The 23,602-nt window shown below is 31.7% G+C and overlaps 1 protein-coding gene across 1 annotated transcript in view; it reads right to left on the bottom strand.

The window, feature by feature from the left end:
* Positions 1-23,602, bottom strand: part of ctnnd2a (catenin (cadherin-associated protein), delta 2a) — a 452,260-nt gene that overhangs the window by 314,831 nt on the left and 113,827 nt on the right. Inside the window, exon 3 of the mRNA XM_073830570.1 lies at positions 19,342-19,457. Within this exon, the coding sequence (XP_073686671.1) occupies positions 19,342-19,457 (116 nt within the window). The remainder of the gene's footprint in view (positions 1-19,341; positions 19,458-23,602) is intronic.

The raw sequence follows: 23,602 nt of genomic DNA on the forward strand, positions 1-23,602 counted from the left end.
CGACGGAAGCCCGCATGAAGGACCCCAAGATGGTGAGAAATAAGATTCTCTGGTCTGATGAGACCAAGATAGAACTTTTTGGCCTTAATTCTAAATGGTATATGTGGAGAAAACCAGGCACTGCTCATCACCTGGAAAAAAAACGAAAAACAAAAAAATTCAGATGTAAGCCTTAAAACAGTGCCCTACCGTATTGCAGCACATCAAAGCAGTCAATTAAAGCGCTGCAGTTCAGCCCGGGGCGATGGGCCCCGACTTTTTTTTTCCACCCCTAGGGCTAGGGCTTCGGGCCAATTTTCACGTCATAGTTCAGACCCGGGCTGGCATCAGGTCTGTCATTTAGACATCCATCAATTATGGTGAAGAAATAAATGCCGCGCTGGTGGAAGCAACACGAAACTTCACCTTCGCTTTCACTTTCGAGACTGACTCGGACGCCGTTCAGTGTGCTTCAGCGCAGCTGAATCCGCGTTCAAGCGCACACAATAAGCTAAAACTCACCCCAAGCACTGGCAAAAATAAATAACAATGAATGTGTCGAGAAAAGAGTAAAGACATATCTGAATTATTTATTAATAAACTTGTGTATTCTGAGCCTTTAGAGAGAAAATCAGCTTTACGGATTACATGAAAAAAAAATTGTTTATTTCGTTTAATAATAATTTAAAGCTTTCTATAAGTATATTTATTATGTCTGTGAGGCATGCATTTTGCTTCATTTTGCTAAGCGCTCCTGTTCAAGAACCTGACGGCAGAAAGCTCATAATTTTTGTTTTCTTTATTTTATAAAAACGTTGTAACATTTTTTGATGTATTACTCATACTTTGTGAGAAAAATGACAGATAATTTTAAATTGCTTCCACTGAAAAAAAATGCAAGTGATTTATCTTTAAAGTTTAAACAACCATTGTTTTATACTTGAACTGTTTTATATCTATAGATTTTGTTTTAGGCAAGTCGTGATGATTTAAGAAGGCTAACCGAACGAACAGACTATGATCAGTCTTCCGCTGGGCGCTGTTCGTTAAAAAAACAAACAAAATCTTAGATTTAACTAATAAAAATGTTTTTTCTAAATTAACTAAATAGAAAAATGAAACTAAATATAAACACTTTGCCATTACATGCAAAACCGAACTATTTTATAGCCGAAAAACTAAGTTGTTTTGGGAGAAGAGAAAAATATATTTTTGTCCCGTCTATTGCTTCACCGAACCCAGCGTAAATATGAAAATGTCACTCCCAAAACATATCAGCATATATGTGCCGAAAAACGAAAGTTTCATGCAAATTCTGAATGGATTATAGCCTGAAAAGTGCAAAGCGAGCTCCCTTTATTATCACTAAAAGCGTCACTAATCTTAGTTCATAAAGATCTCACGAAGTTCTGTTATAATTAATAAAGCTCTCTAAACTACACAATTAATCTTTTATTTACAACGTTTAGTTCCCCAGTACAACCGAGCCTGAGCTTGGCTAAACGGTCCAGTTGCAGCGGGGCTGTCGAGGATTTCATGACTAACCACAGGGGGGGGGCAAATGTCCCCCCTTGCCCCCCTCCCAACCCCCCAATGTCGCCCATGTATTTATATATAATTTCTATTTTGTATTTTAATTAATATTTTAAAACAACAAATCTAAATAATCTAAATATTGAAATAAAAAATGTGTACTCACAATGTCCAAAACAACTAACAAAAAAATATATTTTTAAACAAACTGAAAGATTTTATGTATGATTTAAATATTTCATGACTATATGAAACTTTTTATACTATTTAAACTCTATAAAAATCTACATTTGTATTCATAAAAATACATAAAAATATATTACTTGAAAAAAAGTTTAAATAAAATGAGAGTAAAATAAACATAATATAATAATACGAAAACATAAAAATATGTAAATAAATTTAAATGTTTAAAAATGTTCAAATAAATAACAAATACTTTTTTCATTAACTAAAACTAAAACAATATAAAATATGAAAAAAAAACATTAAAATATATTACTTAAAATAAAACAAACTTAATAGACATTAACTAAATGGACAAAAAAGAGAATAAAAATAACTAAAACATTATAAAATGTAAAAAATATAAAAAATACATTACTCAACTTAATAGACAAATTAATAAAAATGGCAAAACAGAACATGACTAAAACTTTAAAATAATATGAAAAATAAAATAATAATAGGAAAATATAAAAATAAATGTAGAAATATAAACATATTCAAATAAATAACAAATACTTAACTAAAACAATACAAAAATATAAAAATACATAAAAAATGTGACTTTAAATAAAACAAACTTTAACTTAAAATTAAAAATGTTATTTTAGTTTAAGTACAAAAACTATACATTAAAATATATTACTTGAAATAAAACAAACTTAAACTAAAATAAAAAAGAAATAAAATTAAAAGAAATAAAATGAAAGGTGTGTTTCAAGTAATATTTATTTTTATTTTAGTTTAAGTTTGTTTTATTTCAAGTAATATATTTGTATGTATTTTTTATATTTTAATATTGTTTTAGTTTTAGTTAATGGAAAAGTATTTGTTATTTATTTGAATATTTTATACATTTGCATTTATTTAACATATTTTAGTTTTTATGTTTTCATAATATTGCATTATTTGTCATATTATTTTGATTTGAAAGTTTTAGTCATGTTCTGTTTTCATCATTTTTATGTCTATATTGTTTTTATAGTTGTATAGTTTATTTTAGTACTTAGAAAATTAAGTGTATTTCAAGTTATAAGTTAAAGTACTAAAACAAATGAATAATATATAAATATAAAAAACATAAAAATAAATGTAAATGTATATAAATATTCAAATAAATGACAAATTAATAAATATAATACAATATCAATGATACTAAAACAACATTGATCAGAATTTTCATTAGATTCTATATATTACCACTCAATTAATATTAATTCAATTATATGAAATGTTACCTTAATTAAATTAGAATTATATTAAATGTTAATACAACTATATTAAAAATAAACCACATAATTAACTTAAGAAAAAATTATTGAAATATGATGATCTCCAACGAGCAAGCTAAATGGATTCCTTCAGCCAAATAAATAGACACAGAAGGTCAATTCCAGTCACTCACGCCTCAGTGTACAGGAATTATGCGTGTTTGCTCAGTTCTGTATGAGTGCAGTCATGCAGGCACATCTCTTTGCTTCAGCCCATGTGCATAAAAATCATTAAACTCTGCAGTCAATTTCTTGTTTGAACGACGTTTGAAGGTAAGCAGAGTTTGTGAATGTGTTTGACCGCTGATCCGGCAGGCGGACAGAAGCTATCGTTCTCTTTAGAGAACGTAATCAAAGCAGCCGGCAAATGTCACAGCATCAGTGTGAATGTAAAATCCGGTAACAGTCAGAGGCCGCTGCAGCCGCTCTTCATCTGCGTTTATCAACTATACTTTATTCTTTAACAAGCCTTCTTCTATGACTCAATATTCTGTCTTCAGTTCCTCAACATCTCTCAGCTCTTTATACGAGGTCAGCTAATTAAGTGTTAATTCTACTGTAGACAAAGCAGGAATGAAAGAGGTACTGAATGCCATTCATCTCATTCAAGGTTAAGAGTTTTACTACATTAAAATGATTTCTCCTATCACAGCTTAAAATGAAGTGCAAACTATTCATATCTATCATACAATGCAATTGGTGAATTAGACAATTCAGACAGGTACTACAAACAAACAGATAATGCATTTTATTCATCACATAATTCACTATATTCAACTATTAAACAGCTGTTATAAAATAAAAAACTATAAAGGTTAAACTAATTTAATACAACAATATTATGAATGCAAGTATGAGAAAATATATTCAATATTTATTTTATCAATATTTATGTATAATTATTTGCATATAATATTATACTATTATTATACTATTTATTTATATATTTTTTCAAATGTTTAAAAATGTATAATACTACAAAAAAGAATGTTACTATATATATATATATATGTGTGTGTGTGTGTGTGTGTGTGTGTGTGTGTGTGTGTGTGTGTGTATACACATACAGACACAATACACAATATTTGTGGAACTTATGATATTACTATTTCTTTTGTTATTATTATTATTAATAATTACTATATTATATAATATTATTTATAATATTGTTTATAATTAAGGTTACAAATGTATAATACTCCAAAGATAATGACTTTTTTTATATTTCACAACCTTTATGGAACTTATAATATTTATAATAATATTATAACTTATTTGTAATTATTATAATTATTATTGTACAATATTTATAATATTTTTTGTGATTTCTTTTTATTGTAATTTCATAATATTTTATACTATTATATATAATATTTATGATATAATATTTTATTAAGGAAGGTTATAATATTATTACAAAAAAGACATAATATTACAAAAGATTTTTAAAAATATATTTCACAATATTTATGGAACCTATAATACTTATATTTTTATAATACTGTTTAAAAATAACCGTTAAAAATGTATAATACTACAAAAAAGACATAATATTACAAAAAATAAATAATATTAAATAATAACATTTCACAATATTTATAGAACTTATAAGAATAATATTTATTTGTTATTATTTTTGATAGAATATTTTATAACATTATTTATAATATTGTTATAAATATAAAACATTTACTACAAAAAAGACATAATATTACAAAATGTATTTATTTAATAATAATATAAATAATAATATTTATGGAACACATTTCTGCCTCTAAAAATAAATAAATGAGCTTTCAAAAACATTTTAAAAAATCTTACCATCCCCCAAATTTTGGACAGAGTAGAAAGACAATAAAAAATTGCGCAAGTCAATCTGCAGAAAAACAGGTGTATGTATATCCAGTATACAGTATGTGTGTGAGAAAGACTGGAGAATAATTTGATTATGAAATCTGAAGGCCTGAGCTCAGTGTGTCTGGGTAAACAGCAGCACTAATAGAGGAGGGAGGCACACAATTGGAACTCAATGAACTCATCAGAAACCTCTTACAGGAGGTTTGTTAAACAGGATTATAGCGGCTCTGATTAATTTAAGATTTTTTGTGCGAGACAAACTTCAACCTTTGACGTGCTGAACTTGTGTAAAGTGTCAGTCCACATGCAAATTCAAGCAAGTGTCAGATTGAGAACTGCTGCTGAAGTCTCTGACCTTATAGGAAACATTGCCTTTAATGAGTCATTTCTCCAGTATGTTACACAATGTTCCCAATTAGTGCGGCCAGCGGAGTTTTACGCATTGATCACAGCCATTTGCTGACCTCATCAAAGCTGTTGTGTTTGTTCGCTGTGGAACTGAACTTGAAGACACAATAATAAATATCCAATGGGATTCAATACAATTACTTTTCACAAAATGAGGGACCAATGAGAGATTAAGTTTATCTGGAGGGTCATTAGAGTTGAGCGGACATTCATACAATGAACAAGCACATTGAATGTTTTGTAATTATAAAAATAATAATAAATTGTTTAAATTCAAGTATTTATACATCATAGTAGCATATATATAATAAAATAATATAATTAAAATATGTATTGTGACATTTTCAATAAAGCAAATTCATTTTTTGTAATACAATAATAATAATCAACAACAATTAGCCTATTATTGGGACTTATTAAAATAAAATAAAATAAATGTCTTAAACTTAATAATTTATATATATATATATGTATACTAATAATACAAATTACATAATAATAATAAATTATTATTATTATGAATAATAATAATAATAATAATAAATCATAAACTTAATAATTTACACAGCACAGTAGTGTTTGCTAATAATAGAAACAAAATGAAATAAAAAATATATATATATTTAGCCTATCACTGGGACATATAAATTATAAAAACAAAATAAAATAAAATAAAAAATAATAAATAAATAATAATAAAAGTAATGTTTAAATTCAAATATTTATAAACCACAGTAGTATTTGCTAATAAATAAAACAAATAAAATAAAAAATAAAAAATCTAATATAAAAAGAAATGGACTGTAATTGGGACTTTTTTAATCTTCATTTTAATCTTTTGGCTCATCTGGCAAATTTCACACAAAGCATGTACCTCATTTATTCAAAACAGAATACAACTAAATAAAATAATAATTAAAATAATAATAATAAAAATGACTTAACATGTTTTTTGTGAGTTTTACCTGATTGTCCAGGTAAAACACACACTGTTGTCAACACAAATGTTAATAAATATCAATAAAACAGGCATTTTTACACCAGGTCTTGAAAGATTTTGTCAAATTTACCTTTCTTTTAAGCACAAATTTGTCCCCAAAATATGATTAAGTAGGTACTACACACACACAGTAAAGTGAAGGGAAGGCATTTCCTACCCAGATGACTATCAGCTCCATCCAACAACATCAAACCAATTTCGATCAAACTGAGCATAGGTTCACCCTCTAATGAAGAATCCTTTCAAAGAAGCCCAATGTGCTTAAAAGGCCCAGTTAGTGTTAGACTGTGTGTGGCAAACTAAGCGTGTGTGATGGGTGGCTTGGGATCGCACACAGGAGAATAGATGACACACACACTGGTCCTTCTCATTAGTTGCAGAGCCCACATAGACACACAAACTGCTGACCACTGAGGGCCTTTACAAATGCTGACATGTGGCCCTGTAACTGACCTCATGGTTCTGCAAGAGCCTGCATGTGCCATACACACAAATACGCTCTCTAACCAATATGCCCAGTGATCCCCGAAAGAAAGAAAGGGAAAAATCAATGTTGTGTGTTTCACAGGCCACTGCAAGCTAATGAAAGTCATTCATTACACCAGCCGGCAACCAAAACACTTTACGCTTCCTCTAAACGCCTCATACCAAACCATCTATTAGCTTCTTTCCCCCCCCCCTTTCCTCTCATCACATGCAAATGATTGTTTTAAACACAATAAAGTGTTAATTTAGAGGTCAAGTTCACGCCTCTTCCTCCATTACAGCAATTTTTCATGTGATTTGCATATTAATGTTGGCCTTATCTACTTGTCAACACTTGTTTGTTTGGCCCAAGTAATGGAATCTAAATCACGTCCAGTAGTAGCCACCGAAACCCCTCAACTTTTTTAATGAAAATGAATAAATAATAGGACATTTTAAATAAAGCAAAAACTGGTTTGTGTATTTAATTAACATATTATTGTATTAGTGAATTTTGAGTTCATAGTTTGAGTTTGTATATATATATATATATATATATATATATATATATATATATATATATATATTTTTTTTTTTTTTTTAACTTTATTTTGTAATCGTTTGCTATACTGTACAACATACCATAGATTTCTGTTTTATTTAGATTTATTGTTTTAAAGAAGTCTCTGAAACACGCCAAGGCTGCACTTATTTGATCAAAAATACAGTAAAAAAATATAATATTGTGAAATATTTTTAGTAATCATTAGTTATTATTTAAAATATTACAATTATTAATAACTTAAAATGTAAATAACTATTATCTATTTTAATCTATTTAAAAATGATTTCTGTTTTGCCAGACTGAAGCTTTATGAGCCATTCCTCCAGTCTTCAGTGTCACATGATCCTTCAGAAATCAGTGTAATAATCTTATTTAACGCTCAATAAATATCTTATTATTATCAAAGTGGAAAACAATTATATTGCTTAATAGCATTTCTCACGATTTTTTGTTCAATAGAACAACTTCTATTTGCAACAGAAATCATTATAAACCTATTATATGTCATTTTCACACTTATGATAATTGAATGCATCCTTACTGAATAGAAGTATTAATTTCTTAGAAAAAATAAATAAAAACCGAAACACAATGATCGCACATTAAGCATTAATTATCATTAATTTTAACATTATTTCATTTTATTTTGAATATATGAGATGCAGTAAATTTTGCTTTCTTTGACCCTTTGGATGGAAACGGTGCTTATTCGCGAATGATTAATGCATATCGCAATTACAATTTTGCGCATAAGTTAAATTCACAATTTCGAATGGAAACCCAGCTAGTGTCTGTCTTTGGCATAGGCATAACTGAGGCATAATTGAAAATCAAGGCTCGGTACTATTGGAAGGGCTTTGATGATATAATTTCTCTCATAATGCCATTATATAAGTGTGGGTAATTCGGTTCAGAGCCATCCCGGTCCCTTATGCGCACAGGCTTTAAGAGGCTTATTATGGCATTATGAAGTAAAACCTTCAAAACGTCCTTCCAGTGCGCATGTTCCCAGTGGCTACGGCATCCATCGCTTCAGTCTGGACCAATTCTAAACAACAATGCATAATCACAATACCAAAACAATGAAGATTCTCATCAAACTCAATTAACTACATTCCGATTCATTTCCACCGTTGATTTTTGGTTTTATAGTAAAAACAGACAAGTTTAGTATCACTGCCATTGCACAGAGATGCTAACCTAAATTTATCTTGACATCCTTGATCTGAAAATTAGACATTCAAGGAATTCTCCTGATAATTCAGTTTTTTTCTTTCTGATTCACTCCTGTTTGTGGTCACATGGTCTTTAGGATAATGACTTCCACCAGCTTACACTTTATGCACAACCTTTGCCGTTTAAAAGATACACGCAGAACTTCAGCTGAAGCAAAATGGACAGTCATGCTTTCAGGCGAAGCAATTCACCACGGTACATTATAGCGCTGGAGCGCTGACTGGCAACCCATTATCCAATTTGAATAATAACACATTGCCTTCAGCCCGAGAGCTACGGAAGTCTCAGCTCTAAAAATATAGCATCGAATAGAAAGGAACTGGCAGAAATACTGTGAAAGGGCTCTGCCTTAATGTCCTCTCTGTAGGTTACAGCAGCCGTTTAGAGAAGAGAGACCTGAAGCGGCCCACCCGCATACACACACACATATCGCACACCTAACTGGGACAGCAGATGTTCAGCGGGAAAGATGCTGAATGGAGCTAACCGTGCACAAACACAAACAAACAAGAGGTTAAATATGCTCTGCAGCGAAGAAGTAAAGTTAAGAAGTGCTCATTAATGCAAAGGTAACTGTGATTCTCTAAATACAAACAGCTTTCTGGCGTGACTTTGCAAAAATGAAATGTTCAGTGCTTCTTTGCACATTGAGAAATTAGGCTGGTTGGATTCATACTAATGGATGGTCTCTGCAAATGTGCATAGACCATTCTGTTCATTCAGTTCATTCTGTTTCTAATCGTTTTAGGTATTACATGGGAGCAAGAAAATTAATTAAAGAATTAGTTTAATCAAAAAATAAAATTTGCTGAAAATTTGTCTGTCCAAGATGTAGATTTGTTTATTTGTCGATATGCGGCTCAAGAAGCTATCGGTGCTGCACGGCGGTTTTTGAATTTAACGGGGAGGCGAATGTCGATTTACAACAATGAAATAAAAGTCTATCTAACGGCACCCTTCCGATTTTTTCTTGTTGTTCTTGTTGTTATGGAAACGACAGGTCTAGCTACTCGCTTGTCATTGGTCAGCTGTCAAAAAAAAAGCACTTGACGTAGGGCGTTTTCTTCAGAAAAGTTCAACTTTTTTCAACTTGAAAAGACGCTCTGAGCTGCAGAAAGACACCGGCAGTGGCATTTAAAAAAGTGCTCAGGACTTTTTTGAAAACACGGTTTACTCCATAGGGTTGTAATGTAAAACAGACGCTGGCAGTTAAAAAAAAGATGCCAAGTGTGAACATGGCCTTAAGTAGCTGTCAGGATTTTGTCTATGTCTTGTCCTGTTCTGTTCTGTTTCCCAAGTGTTTTTTCCCCTATGTTTCTAGCTTATATGGTTTAGTCCTTGTCTCCCCCTTTTGGTATTGTTTAGTTAGTTCAGTCATGCCCATATTTGTATTTCCCCCTTGTTATCTTGTTAGTGACCACGCCCCTGTTTCAGTGTATTTAAGAGTCTGTGTGTGCACTCCCCATTTGTCCGTCAATGCATTCTATTACTTCTGTTTGCTTGGTTCATGTACTCATCTTATGCTCCCGGTTTTTGTTTATTTGTATTAGTTTCAGTGTTTTGTTTTAATAAATCTTTATTCGTTCATCTACTCCGGTTCTCCTCATCATTCTCCACTCCTCAACCCCCGCCTGGATCGTGACAGTAGCAAGGGTTTATTTGTAACAATAGCCAAAAATACATTGTATGGGTCAAAATTATCGATTTTTCGTAAGTAAAAATCATGTGCCATGAAGATATTTTGAAGATATTATAATTTCCTACCATAAATATATCAAAACGTAGGAACTTCATTTGGACAACTTTGAAGGCAATTTTCTCAATATTTAGATTTTTTTTGCACCCAAATATTCCAGATTCTTGGACAAATATTGTCCTAACAAACCATACAAACAAACCATCAATGAAAAAAACGTATTTATTTAGCTTTCAAATGTAAAAAAAAAAAAAAAAAATTGACCCTGACTGGTTTTGTGGTCCAGGGTCACATATTATGAAGTGAAAAGCTGCAGGTCTGTAATAAACAAATCCATCAATAAGACATTTTTAACTTCAAATCTCTATCCACAATATTCCTTTCTTGAATAAAAAGTCTTACTGTCTGAATCGTAAAGAAATTATGTTTTTTTTATGAAACCATTTTTGGATTTCTCTCCATATAGTGGACTTCTATGATGCCCGCAAGTTTGAACTTCCAAAATGCAGTTTAAATGCAGCTTCAAAGGGCTCTAAACGATCCCAGCCGAGGAAGAACGGTCTAACAAAATGATTGGTTACTTTAAAAAAGAATTACAATTTATATACTTTTTAAACTGAAATGCTCGTCTTGTCTAGCTCTGCGTGAACACTGTGTACTCCGGTTCAATACAGTTAGGGTATGTCGAAAAACTCCCATCTCATTTTCTCCTCCAACTTCAAAATCACAACTGTGTCTTCACAGTATGTCACAATTTAGTTGAATTTCACCAAACCATGACTTCTTTTCATATTTTATTGACGGTAAATCTCAGAATTCAAAATCAAGACTTTTTATTTTTTCCTTACACTGTGACTATTTGTAACTATTTTAAACGTATTTCACAAGTGTGAGTAGTACATCCATATCCAAAAGCTAAGGATATTTTTCTTACACAAACACATTGATTCACTTCAGAAGGCCTTTATTAACCCCCCGGAGCAGTGTTGACTTATATTGGACTATTCAATATCAAAAGCCATTAACTGCCACTATAAAGCTTGGAAGACATTTTTTAATATAACTCTAATGGTATTCGTCTGAAAGAAGAAAGTCAAATACACCCATGACTTCATTTTATATATTGGTGACCTTAAATCTCAATTTTTATGAACTGTGACTATTTCTGACTATTTTAAACTTATTTCACAATTGCGAGTTGTACTTTTAACTTTGAGGTGAAAACTGGCTTTTGCAGATCTCTGTGCCTTAAAGCACACCGATTTAAATTTGGCTGAAAGCCTCTAGCCGACTTTAATATGCAGTCAGTGAGAAGAATTTTGGGTGAAAAATGGAAATGCACAGAGAGCTGAGACCTTTGGGGGAATCGGCCACATGGAGAACACATAGTCAGACATGTTATTCAGCGATGACCTTTCACTAAACACTGCCTGCTGTTCCCCAGGCACTGAGAGAAAAAGATGGAGGAAGAGAAAGAAAAAAAGGGGGGCTAGAGAGACAGAGCCACTGCATCAACACATACACAAGCAACATTTCATATTAATATTGAGGATGTTCATATCTTCTCCATACTCCAACCGATGCCCATTTTGAATAATCTTTAAAGGGACAGTTCATCCAAAAATGAAAACTACCACATGATTTACTCACCCTAACACCATCCTAGGTGTATATGACTTTCTTCTTTCAGAAAAATACTATTGGATTTTTTTTTTAATGTCCTTGCTCTTCCAAGCTTATGATGGCAGTGAATGGGTGTTAAGATTTCGAAGGCTTACGAAATCCTCTGACATTTTTCTTAACAAATCCTCATTTTGTGCTTCCAATTCATGACCAGTGTTTTGCGCTCTCCACTGCATTTTCGCTTTTGTTACCCGTTATCTGTGTTGTTGTTCATGAGTCCCTTGTTTGTCCTGAAAAATTCAACTGCCCACTGTTTTTCAGAAAAAAAATCAACAAATTATTTGGTTTTCCAGCATTTTTGTGTATTTAAACCTTTCAACAATGACTGTTTGATTTTGAGAGCCATCTTTTCACACTAAGGACAACTGAGGGACTCATTTGCAACTATTACAGAAGGTTCAAACGCTCACTGATGCTTCAGAAGGAAACACAATGCCTCAAGAGCCAGGGGGTGAAAACTTTTGGGATTTGAAAATCTGAGTAAATGTAACTTATTTTGTCTTCTGGGAAACATTTAACCATCTTCTCTGTAGCTTCTGAAGGGCAGTACTAAATGAAAAAAAAATTATATTTAGGCAAATTAAGAAAAATGTACACATCTCTATTCTGTTCAAAAGTTTTCACCCCCGGCTCCTAATGCGTTATTTTTCTTAATGCTGCTTTTTTATGTTTTTATTTATTGTTTATGGTTTTTATTGTCTTGTTTCTTTTGTATTTATTGCTTTTTGTAGGGTGACCTTGGGTGGCTTGAAAGGCGCCTCAAATAAAATGCATTATTTTTCCTTCTGAAGCATCAGTGAGCATTTGAACCATCTGTAATAGTTGCATTTGAGTCCCTCAGTTGACCTCAGTGTGAAAAGATGGATCTCAAAATCAAACAGTCATTGTTGGAAAGGGTTCAAATACACAAAAATGCTGGAAAATCAAAGAATTTGTGGGACCGAAAGGATTTTTCTGAAGAACAGCAGGCAGTTTAACTGTTCAGGGCGAACAAGGGACTCATGAACAACCATCACTAAACAAAACAAAAAAAAAAAACAGCTGTGGATCATTCAAGTAACTACACAGTATTAAGAATCAAGGGGATGTAAACTTTTGAACGCGGTAATTTTTAAAAAATGTAACTATTATTTTCTCTTGTGGACTATATGTAAATATCTTTCATGTGAAATATCTTATTCAGGTCAGCAATAAACAATAAAATGCATTTTGTATGATCCCTCTTAATTGGGTATAATAATTAACATTTTGCAGATCCTGAAAGGGGGGTGTAAACTTTTGACCTCAATGTCCTTGGGTTACACCGATGTCCAAAAATGTTGTCTAGGTAGGCAGCTCACTCATTTTAGAGACAGCCACTGTCGAAAACGTCCGAATGTAGAGTTGATGGGAAGCCGCAGTTGATTGAGAGAAGCAGGTCTATCTCATTTCCTGATGTCTGCTATCTCTCCTTAAAGTTATTTCCAAACGCTCAGCATCAGGAGATTGACTGTCAAACGGAAGCAATGTCTTCTGACAGAATAAAGACTAAAGGTTATTCACTCTGAATATTTTACCATTCAATCCATGTGAGATGAGAGAGCCGTGATAGACAAGTGCGGAACACTTAATAAAATTTACCTGTGAGCCTGTTAAAAACACATCAACTTCGAAATATGTTTCACTTCAGGAGAGTTGCCACCAAACCGAAATAGAGGAAAACATGACACCACGGAAGAAGGGAAAGTGTTTGTGTGTAATCACGTTATTGGGTAGGACGTGTTCCAGACAGCCGTGAACCAGACTGATCCGGTGCCAGAGAGTGACTGGATTTACAGCAGTAGCACATTAACACACATGAATCACGCTCGATGTTTACTCAACTCGGTGCGCCGCCACTGAAAACATAGAAAAACACAAGCAAAAAAGAAGAATTAAATGTGCCCCCGATTTAAATTGGTTTTTGGCCATGAGGTTTCCAATTATACAAGACATGTGCGTCATGTTTACAGTGGAAAATGTCTCATTTGCATTTTTACGCTCTGTGAAAAATTTAGCAGACACATTTCAGCTTATTTCACGCTTAGAAAATAAACTACCCAGGTTTCAGACTACCGCTGCTTGTACAGTAAACCTCTTTTTTTGGCTTTTTTAGATGTGTCTGTGCAAGCGTGTACTGCTTGTGAGGCCCAGTGAGCCGAGAGTCTCTTTATCAACTCTACCCAGAATTCCCAGGAGACTCATTTGACAATCAAGGCCGGTCTACTGTAATAGCATCTCCAGTCTGTTCGGGCTTCCAAACTGTCAGACTGATAAGTCATTGCTAGCAGACACTGGCTCCGTGTCTCTCTGGCTCAAATATCAAACCCAACAATATGCAACAGATGGCATCGTATACACACAACTAAAGATGGAAGACAAAACACTAACACTTTCTGTTTACATATGGAATATGAAATGCATTCATAATGACTTTTAACATATTGTCTGTTGTCGTTTCATAAATAATTGTAGCCACAGTTCATTAAACAGTGCATTAAACAGTATAATACATAATGCACAAAATTGGGTACTAAGCATATGCAATATACTCTTTATGCATATTTTTAACAGTGGTTACTATTATTTAGGAAAAAACATTGGATGAATCTCACAAAATAAATAAACAATTATTATTATTAATGAGGTGTATTTGTTGGACCATAAAGGCTTCTGTATATATATATTTTTTAAATATACAAGATGTTTTTGTAAATTTTGTAAAATAGTATGAAACTGCAATCAATCTTTTTTGTCCCAAAATAGACAAACTATAGCAAACTATAATATAATATAATATAATATGAAAATAATACTAAAGTAATAATATAATAGAATATAATTTAATATAATATGAATAATAAAGCTAAAGTAATACTATAATATAATATAATACAAGATGAAAAAATCATGCTAAAGTAATAACAATATAACATAAGATCAAAAAATAATGCTAAATTAATTATAATATAATACACAAATTAGCTAAAGATATAAAACATTATAATATACAAATTAATGCCAAAGATATAATATAATATAATTTAATTTAATATGAAAAATAACGCTAATGTAATTATAATAATATAATATAATATAATACAGGATGAAAATAATAATTTACTTAATGCTAAAGTTATAATATAATATAATTAATATAATATAATACAAGATAAAAATACTTAATAAATTATAATATAACATAATACAAGATGAAAAAATAATGCTAAAGTAATTATAATATAATATGCAAAATAATGCTAATGTTATAATGTAATGTAATATGAAAAATAGTATATATATATATATATATATATATATATATATATATATATATATATATAATATAATATGAAAAATAATGCTAAAGAAGTTATAATATAATATAATATAATAGAAAATAATATGAAAAATAATGCAAAATTAATTATAACATTATACACAAAATAATACTAAAGTTAGGATATAATATAATACAAGATGAAAAAATAATGCTCAAGAAATGATAATATAATTTAAAAAATCATGTTAAATTAATTAATTATAATATAATACACAAATTACAATAAAATATATAAATACAAAATAATATAATTAGAATATAATATAATACAAGATAAAAAATATGCTAAAGTTATAATATAATATAATATAATATAATATGAAAAATAATGCTAAAGAAGTTATAATATAATAGAATAGAATAGAATAGAATGGAAAATAATATGAAAAATAATGCAAAATTATTTATAATACACAAAATAATGCTTAAGTTATAATATAATATTAAAAAAATAATGCAAAATTAATTCTAATGTAATATTATACACAAAATAATGCTAAAGTTATGATATAATATAATATAATACAAGATGAAAAAATAATGCTCAAGAAATTATAATATAATAAAAAAAATCATGTTAAATTAATTAATAATAATATAATACACAAATTACTATAAAATATATAAATACAAAATAATATAATTAGAATATAATATAATACAAGATAAATTATGCTAAAGTTATAATATAATATAATATAATATAAATATAATATAATATAATATAATATAATATAATATAATATGAAAAAACCATGCTTAAGTAATAATATAACATAAGATGAAACAATTAATGCTAACATTAAAATATAATATAATATAATATAATACATTGCTAAAGTAATTAAATAATATTTGTTGTGTTGTTTATTGTGTAAATATTGTGCAATATTTGTTGAATTTAACTGATGCTGATTTAAATGTTAAAAAATACTGTAAATAAAAACAGAGGTAAAAGAAAAAAAAACATGGGAAGGGGGGATGGGGTTAACTTAAATGTTACCAGAAATTAAGACGAATAAAGTCTGCCAGACAGCACTTGTATATGTAGCTTGTATATGAAAAAACAGATTTTCATTCCGACCAAATTCACCCGAGTTCACCTGGCGTAATTACGGTTTCCTCTCGTAGGTAGGAATATCCCAGGAGGACTCAAGCACAGCTTCATAAAAAAGCCTTAATGATTAATATTGCATTTGTTGTGGACAAGTCAATCGTAACCTAAACCACAAACAGAGCAATACCACGAGAGACCAGGTATGAATAAGTGTTTTTCACAGAGGGCCTCTGGAATCATCCGCTGAATTAAAGTCTGAATCAGATAGCTATTGTGGAACGCTTCACTTATGGCAAATTAAAAGGCTAAATCAATATTATGTAGCAGAGTAACATGGCTTCCTTCCCGCACAAGCTCTCAGTGGTAACCTTGAGCACAGCAGGACTTCATTTCTTTCTCGCCCTGTCGTTTTCTTCGGACCGGTTAAAGACCGATTCCTTTTTATAAAAGACATTTGTGAATAGGGAGTAAAAGTGTGTGGTAAAACTGAAGGACAGCCTTTTTCCTAGGTTTGCACAGGTACATGCGCACATTGTCCTACTGAAGTGAACTTCTCAACAGTCAAACATCTTCAAAAAGCTCAAGATGTCATTTGAACCTGTCCCTCACCTGAATATTAGATGGTCACGAAAAAAAAACTGAAAGAGCTTAGACGGACAGTCCTCCGCTGTTTCGCTTCCCTTTCTCTTTCACTTAAACCAAGACTCCTGGAAGGTCAAGTCTCCAAGAGATGCACATAATTAGCAAGTGTGAAGAACATTAACTAAAGCTAAATGATGTTAATTGCTATTGAATGCTGGGGAAGCTAATGTGACACTCACTTAAGAGAACAGTTTCCCTGTAGATTCATTATAGATATTTTTATGCATGCATTTTTTTAAGAAAGGTGATAAAGACAAATTATTTCATTTACAAATGAACACATTTAATTGTATTCATTAATTTTTAGTAAAATAATATTGGTTCACATATATCAAAGAACAAAATAACATATATAAATGTATAAAACGACTAAATATAAAAAAAATAAAATCGTATTATAATAAATAATAATGACAATAATGATTATTATTATTATCAACATTAACCATTATCATTTTTCTATACTAAATATAATTAAATATTAATATTAATAAAATAATATGTAAATACGTAAATAAAAATAAATAAATAAAAACATAAATAATTAAAACAACTTAAAAATAAAATAAAAACAACTAAATACAGAAACTAAAAATTACAAAATAATATGTTTTTATTACATTATTTATAACAATGACAATGATGACTGCTGTTAACATTATTATTTTTATATACTAATTATAATTAAATTTAAATTTTCTATAATAAATAATAAATAAATAAATAAATACAACTAAACAAATTAAATTAGTAAGTAAATAATTACATAAATTAAAAAATAAGTTTAAATATAACAATAATGACAGTGATGATATTATTGTAAATATTGTTATTTATTCTATACTGATTATAATAAATAGGAATATTTTTAATAAAAAAATATAACGTTAAATATTACAATAATAATGACTATTATAATGATGATTATGAATACTGTTAATATTAATATTTATTTTATACTGATTACAATAATTATTACTGGAATGAATGAATAAATAATATTAAACATTAAATATATTAAATATGTCATAATAATGACAATGATATTATGGTAAATATGATTTATTATATACTGATTAAAATAAAATATTAATATTTTAATAAAACAATACCTAATAAATATTACAAATAAAAATTAAATAACATTAAATATAACAATAATAATGATTATTATGATCACTGTTAATATTATTATTTATTTTATACTGATTGTAATATAATATAAATATTAATAATAAAATAATACTGGAATGAATTAATGAATGAATAAATAAATAACATTAAACATTAAATATAGCAATGATAATGACGATGATAATATTGTAAATATTCTTTAATACTGATATAATAAAATAGTAATATTAATAATAAAATAATACTGGAGTAAAAAAATAAATATAAAAAAAATTATAACATTAAATATAACAATAATAATAATGATGATTATTATGATGATTACTGTTAATATTATTATTGATTTTACACTGATTATAAAAAATAGGAATATTATTAATAAAATAATACTGAAATTAATTAATTAATTAATTAATTAATTAATTAATTACAGTAAACATAAATATAGCAATACTAGTGATGACGATGATGATATTATTGTAAATATTATTTATTCTATACTGATTATAATAAAATAGTAATATTAATAATAAAACAACACTGGAATGAACAAATAAATAAATATAACAATAATAATGACAATTATGATTAATTAATGAATGAATTAATTGAGTGAAAATAATAAGATTGATAACAATAATGATTATTATTAGTATTATTTGTTAATATCATTATTTATTCTATAATGATTACAATAAATTTAATATTAAATAGAAATAAATAGATATTAATTAGAGATAAATAGACTTTACAGTTTTATAAAAAAAAAAAAACAGTAAAAACCAAGTAATGTGTGTGAATCCAGGGCTCAGGTGTGGCTTTGTCATGCAGTAAATGTCAATAAGATGCTCAAAGGCATGAGAAGAAACCTGCTCTTCTGATGTGGAAACTAGTTTAACCCAGGTGCCCTCATGTGACAGACTCACACATGCACATGTAAGCAAACACATTAGCATTTACATCCGCAGATGGAAATCCATCAAAATGGGGACCCACGCACACATGTACACGCTCTCTTTCACATACAAACTCACGGCGCTGTATGTAAATCACAATACAAACTGAAATTACATTAACTCCACTCTGACCCCTGCGCAAAGAAGTCAAGAATATTGTCAGCGTTTCCTTAACCGTACAATTACATCCTTCAGGCAGCATGGTCTCATTATAGAGCCTTGTTGAAGCATTATATAGCCCCTCCACACACCCACACAGTACATTAGCATTACCTGATACTGCTCATGCTGCCACCTGTCTCAGATCCCAGTTTGCATCGCTCCAGCTGAGTAGCCACTATTTGACGCTCCGCCTCCAGCTCTCGAGTTAATCTTTCAAACTGCAGCTCCTGAGAAAAAGACAAAGAGAGACGGTCAGTTAACAAACTTCCTCAGTGCTATTACTTTACATCACTTATAGTACAAACGTGAAGTGAAGATTGTACACAGTTGACAGTAAAAGCTGAACTAATATTGTCCATTTTCTGAGAAAAAATATTGATGCTGAAATCCTAAGATCAGTATTTTAGTCTATTTTGTTGTCTGTTGATGCATTTACACAACTTCACTAAAGATTGTTTTTGCTGTACTTGCCAACTAATATTCACATTAAATTTGTTCTTTGGTACTTTTCATAAGAAACAGTCTAGGATTTCAAATTCTCACAAAACTAGTAGTCGCCTCAGTTCAACTGAAATAAATATGAATGAACATCAGAGGATATGTTGAAATAAACAATAAAACTTACTAAAATGTATCATTTCTCAAGTAATTGCTCAACCAATGTCAGGTTACTGTTACATTTACCTAAGAAAAGGAATTTAGTGTCCATAGCTTGTAAATTAGCTAGAAAAACATTATAGGAGCATTTTGCTAAACATACACAATATATTACATATTTGTTATGTTTTTTACTTAACCTGTTAGTCTAATTTAATATATTTTTGAATAAATCTTTCAGGATTCTGGAGGTTTCACGGTTTATTACTTTTTCCCCTGACTGTGCTTTTATATGAATCATAAAGCATGAAACAGCTGCAGAACCACTGCATTTTTTTAATCACAATCCAGACAAACATGCTACATATAGCATGAGCAGTTTTTGATAAAAATTAAAACAGAATGTTCTGACCTTTGCTTTGTGAAATTATACATAAAAAAAACTGCATGAAACAAAAAAAGCAGACTGGCTGAATGAGATGCAAATACACTCTTTGACAGCAGGTGGCGCTTATGGAACAACGCAAATACAGTGTTTCCTTGTTTAATGCTATAAACAAAGCACATCTGCACTTTTAAATACTAAATTAATAAGCACTGTAAGGAGGTAAGAGGAAAAGAAAATACCATCTAAACTGTTCTGAAGAGAGTCAGTTTCTCTCTAACATACATTCATACAAACCCCAACACAAATTCAGTATTTAGGATTTTCTTCCTATACTTTTGTGCATCCTGAACAGTGAGTTTGCTCTGTCTGCTACAGTATTTTCACCTCTTTGTGTTCGTATTTAGCGTCTCTGGCTTCTGTTTGAACAAGTGTTCAAAACCTCTACAAATTTACTCGTTGCCTAAAATCATGATAGTCATAAAAAGGCCCCCGACCGACCCTCCTTCAGGGTTGGGGCCCAATCCCCACCATGCCCAGGGACAAGACGCCAGGCCCGGTATACCCCAGTGACTCGCGGAGGGTGGATGTTTGGCCCAAATCCCCCTTTTGCCTCTGGAGCTAAGCTTTCATGGTTATGGAGAACCAGAGTAGGGGGTGTCAAACCACTCTGCCCACCGGAGTGAAGGGGACATGGGGCTGGTGTCTCTCAAAAAGGCCCCTGGAGCTCAGCCTTCATGGTTATGAAGAACCTTCAATTCCCAGAGTATGGGGTGTCACCCTACTCCCATGCATGGGGCTGGCATCTCTCAAAAAGGCCCCTGGAGCTAAGCTTTCATGGTTATGGAGAACCAGAGTAGGGGGCTGTCAATCTACTCTCGTGCCCGCTAGAGTGAGGGTACGTGGGCCTGGTATCACTCAAAAAGGTCCTTGGAGCTCAGCATTCATGATCATGAAGAACCATCCATTCCCAGAGTAGGGGGTGTCAGCCTACTCCCATGCCCACCAGAGTGAAGGACATGGGGCTGGCAACTCTCAAAAAGGCCCCTGGAGCTCAGCACTCATAATTTTGGAGAACTGTCAATTCCCAGAGTATGGGGTGCCACCCTACTCCCATGATCACCAGAGTGAAGGGAACGTGGGGCTGGCATCTCTCAAAAAAGGCCCCTGGAGCTCAACTTTTATGGTTATGCAGAACCGTCAATTTCCAGAGTAGGGGGCATCAACCTACTCCCATGCCCACCAGAGAGATGTGTATGTGGAGCTAGCATCGCTCAAAAAGGCCCCTGGAGCACAGCATTCATAGTTATGGAGAACAGTCAATTCCAAGAGTATGGGGAGCCACCGTACTCCCATGACCACCAAAGTGAAGGGGATGTGGGGCTGGCATCTCTCAAAAAAGGCCCCTGGAGCTCAACTTTTATGGTTATGCAGAACCGTCAATTCCCAGAGTAGGGGGTGTCAACCTCCATTTACAGTTGGTTTATTTGCCCAGTTAAATAATAAGTTGTGTGCCATTTTTCAAAAAAATTCAAATCGTTATATCTCCCAGCACTAAATAAACAGCAATTGAATGTAAAAGAAAAAGTTCTGGACAATCTGAGGCAACATACAGTACTAATACTTGAAGTTTGGGGTTTGTTCAAATCCCTCATCTTATAAGCCTAAAGCAAGAATCACTAATTACATTCAATATGTCATTTTAAAATTTCCTACAAAGGGCACATTTTGTTCTCTGCTATAATTATATTGAGTTACAAACTTGTTTTAGATTAGATTAAACTCTAGTCCCATAGAGAAACTTCTGTAGAATTTGTGGAGCAGCGTGCGCGCCAGCTATAAATCAAACAGGCAGACCTCCGGCCCAGCCCTGAGAGATGATAATCACCACTAACGCCCCAGCTGGGACAAAAAGTGCACCATCAGCACCAATAAAGGCCCATTCCATAACCGGACGGCACGTATAATCACTTAGACAGCCGGCCCCAAGCTGCCCCCTCCTGGCAGCCAAGATTAGAGCCTGAAGCACCAGAAAACAGTGTTTCCTCCAATGAGAAGTCTTCAAACAACTTCCAATTCCTCAAACGCACTCAGAAAAGGACAAAAGATCTGCGTAAGAGCCCAAAGTGTTTTATTCCTGCACATAAGGGTTGAGAAATGGTCCAGAACAAGGAAATGAGGATAAAATAGGAACTCAGAAAACAATCAAACACTCCACAGCAGGAGTTCTTGTCACTGGTACCTGTTTTAATTACAGCCAGGCAGGAGAATCGATGGGGGTCTGATCCGTAACCACATGCATACAGGGGTCGTACAACTGGAGAGTTTATTGATCCAGCTCTGAAAGCCATTTGTGGACTGAATCAGATGATGGTGTGTCCCGCCAGGCCCTATTTCCAAACACCAAAACAACAATTTATCCATTTTCATCCATTTTCGATTCCAAAACACTTCTATTCATCCGCACTTAATCACAACCAACCAGCTCTCGGCCACCAAACAAGCCAGCAAACCGCAAAAGTGCAACAAATTAAACTGCTTTCGTCTCTGTCTTGCTCTCTCGACTCTCTCTCTCTCTCTCTTTCTCACACACACACAGCGTTCACACTTCTCCCGTGAGGTTTTCGTTTCTCACATTTGTGCAGTTCAAGACACTGACACATTAAAAGAGGATATGGACTGTGGAATGCATCCTGCCCACAGAGGGATACATCCTAAGTAATTAAATCTAAAGAAAGATGCCTTTGCATGGCCGTGCTCGCCATTTAATAGAGCTCATTTCAGATAAGTCGGAGCAATATGTTGAATAATAACAATATATTTTGTCAAAGATAAAGCAACATTGTGCATATTGCCAGCACTGTAATGTGCAACACTTGGCAACAGTGTTTTCTAAAGATTGTGTCATAAAATTAGTTTTGCATCCCCTCCTGTCTCATTTCATGGGCATGAGAGTGCGCCGAGACACTTTTATGTCTCTTATTTAAAATTCAAAAACACTTGGGTTGGTAAGTTTGTTCATTTGCGTAAATCAGTTCAAACCGGCTCTATTAATTAATCATTTTAAAACTCTGAGTTAACAGTTTTGCGTCATCACTGAAAAAATGTATATATTCACAGATGTACAAAAAAAATCAGAACGCAATGACAGGAAGACTGCATTTTTCACATAAACATTTTGTGTTACTTTCATTCTCAGAAAAAAAAGGTACAAAATCTGTCTCTAGGGAGCTACACTTTCTAAACGGTACACATTTCGAAGTGTACCGAAGTGTACTTAAAGGATGCATATAAGTACCCTAAAGGGATAGTTCACCCAAATATGAAATATCTGTCATAATTACCTCATGTTATTCCAAACCCGTAAGACCTTTGTTCATCTTGAAACAC

Source organism: Garra rufa, chromosome 24 (assembly GCF_049309525.1).
Source record: "Garra rufa chromosome 24, GarRuf1.0, whole genome shotgun sequence".
In the NCBI taxonomy this organism is placed as follows: domain Eukaryota; kingdom Metazoa; phylum Chordata; class Actinopteri; order Cypriniformes; family Cyprinidae; genus Garra; species Garra rufa.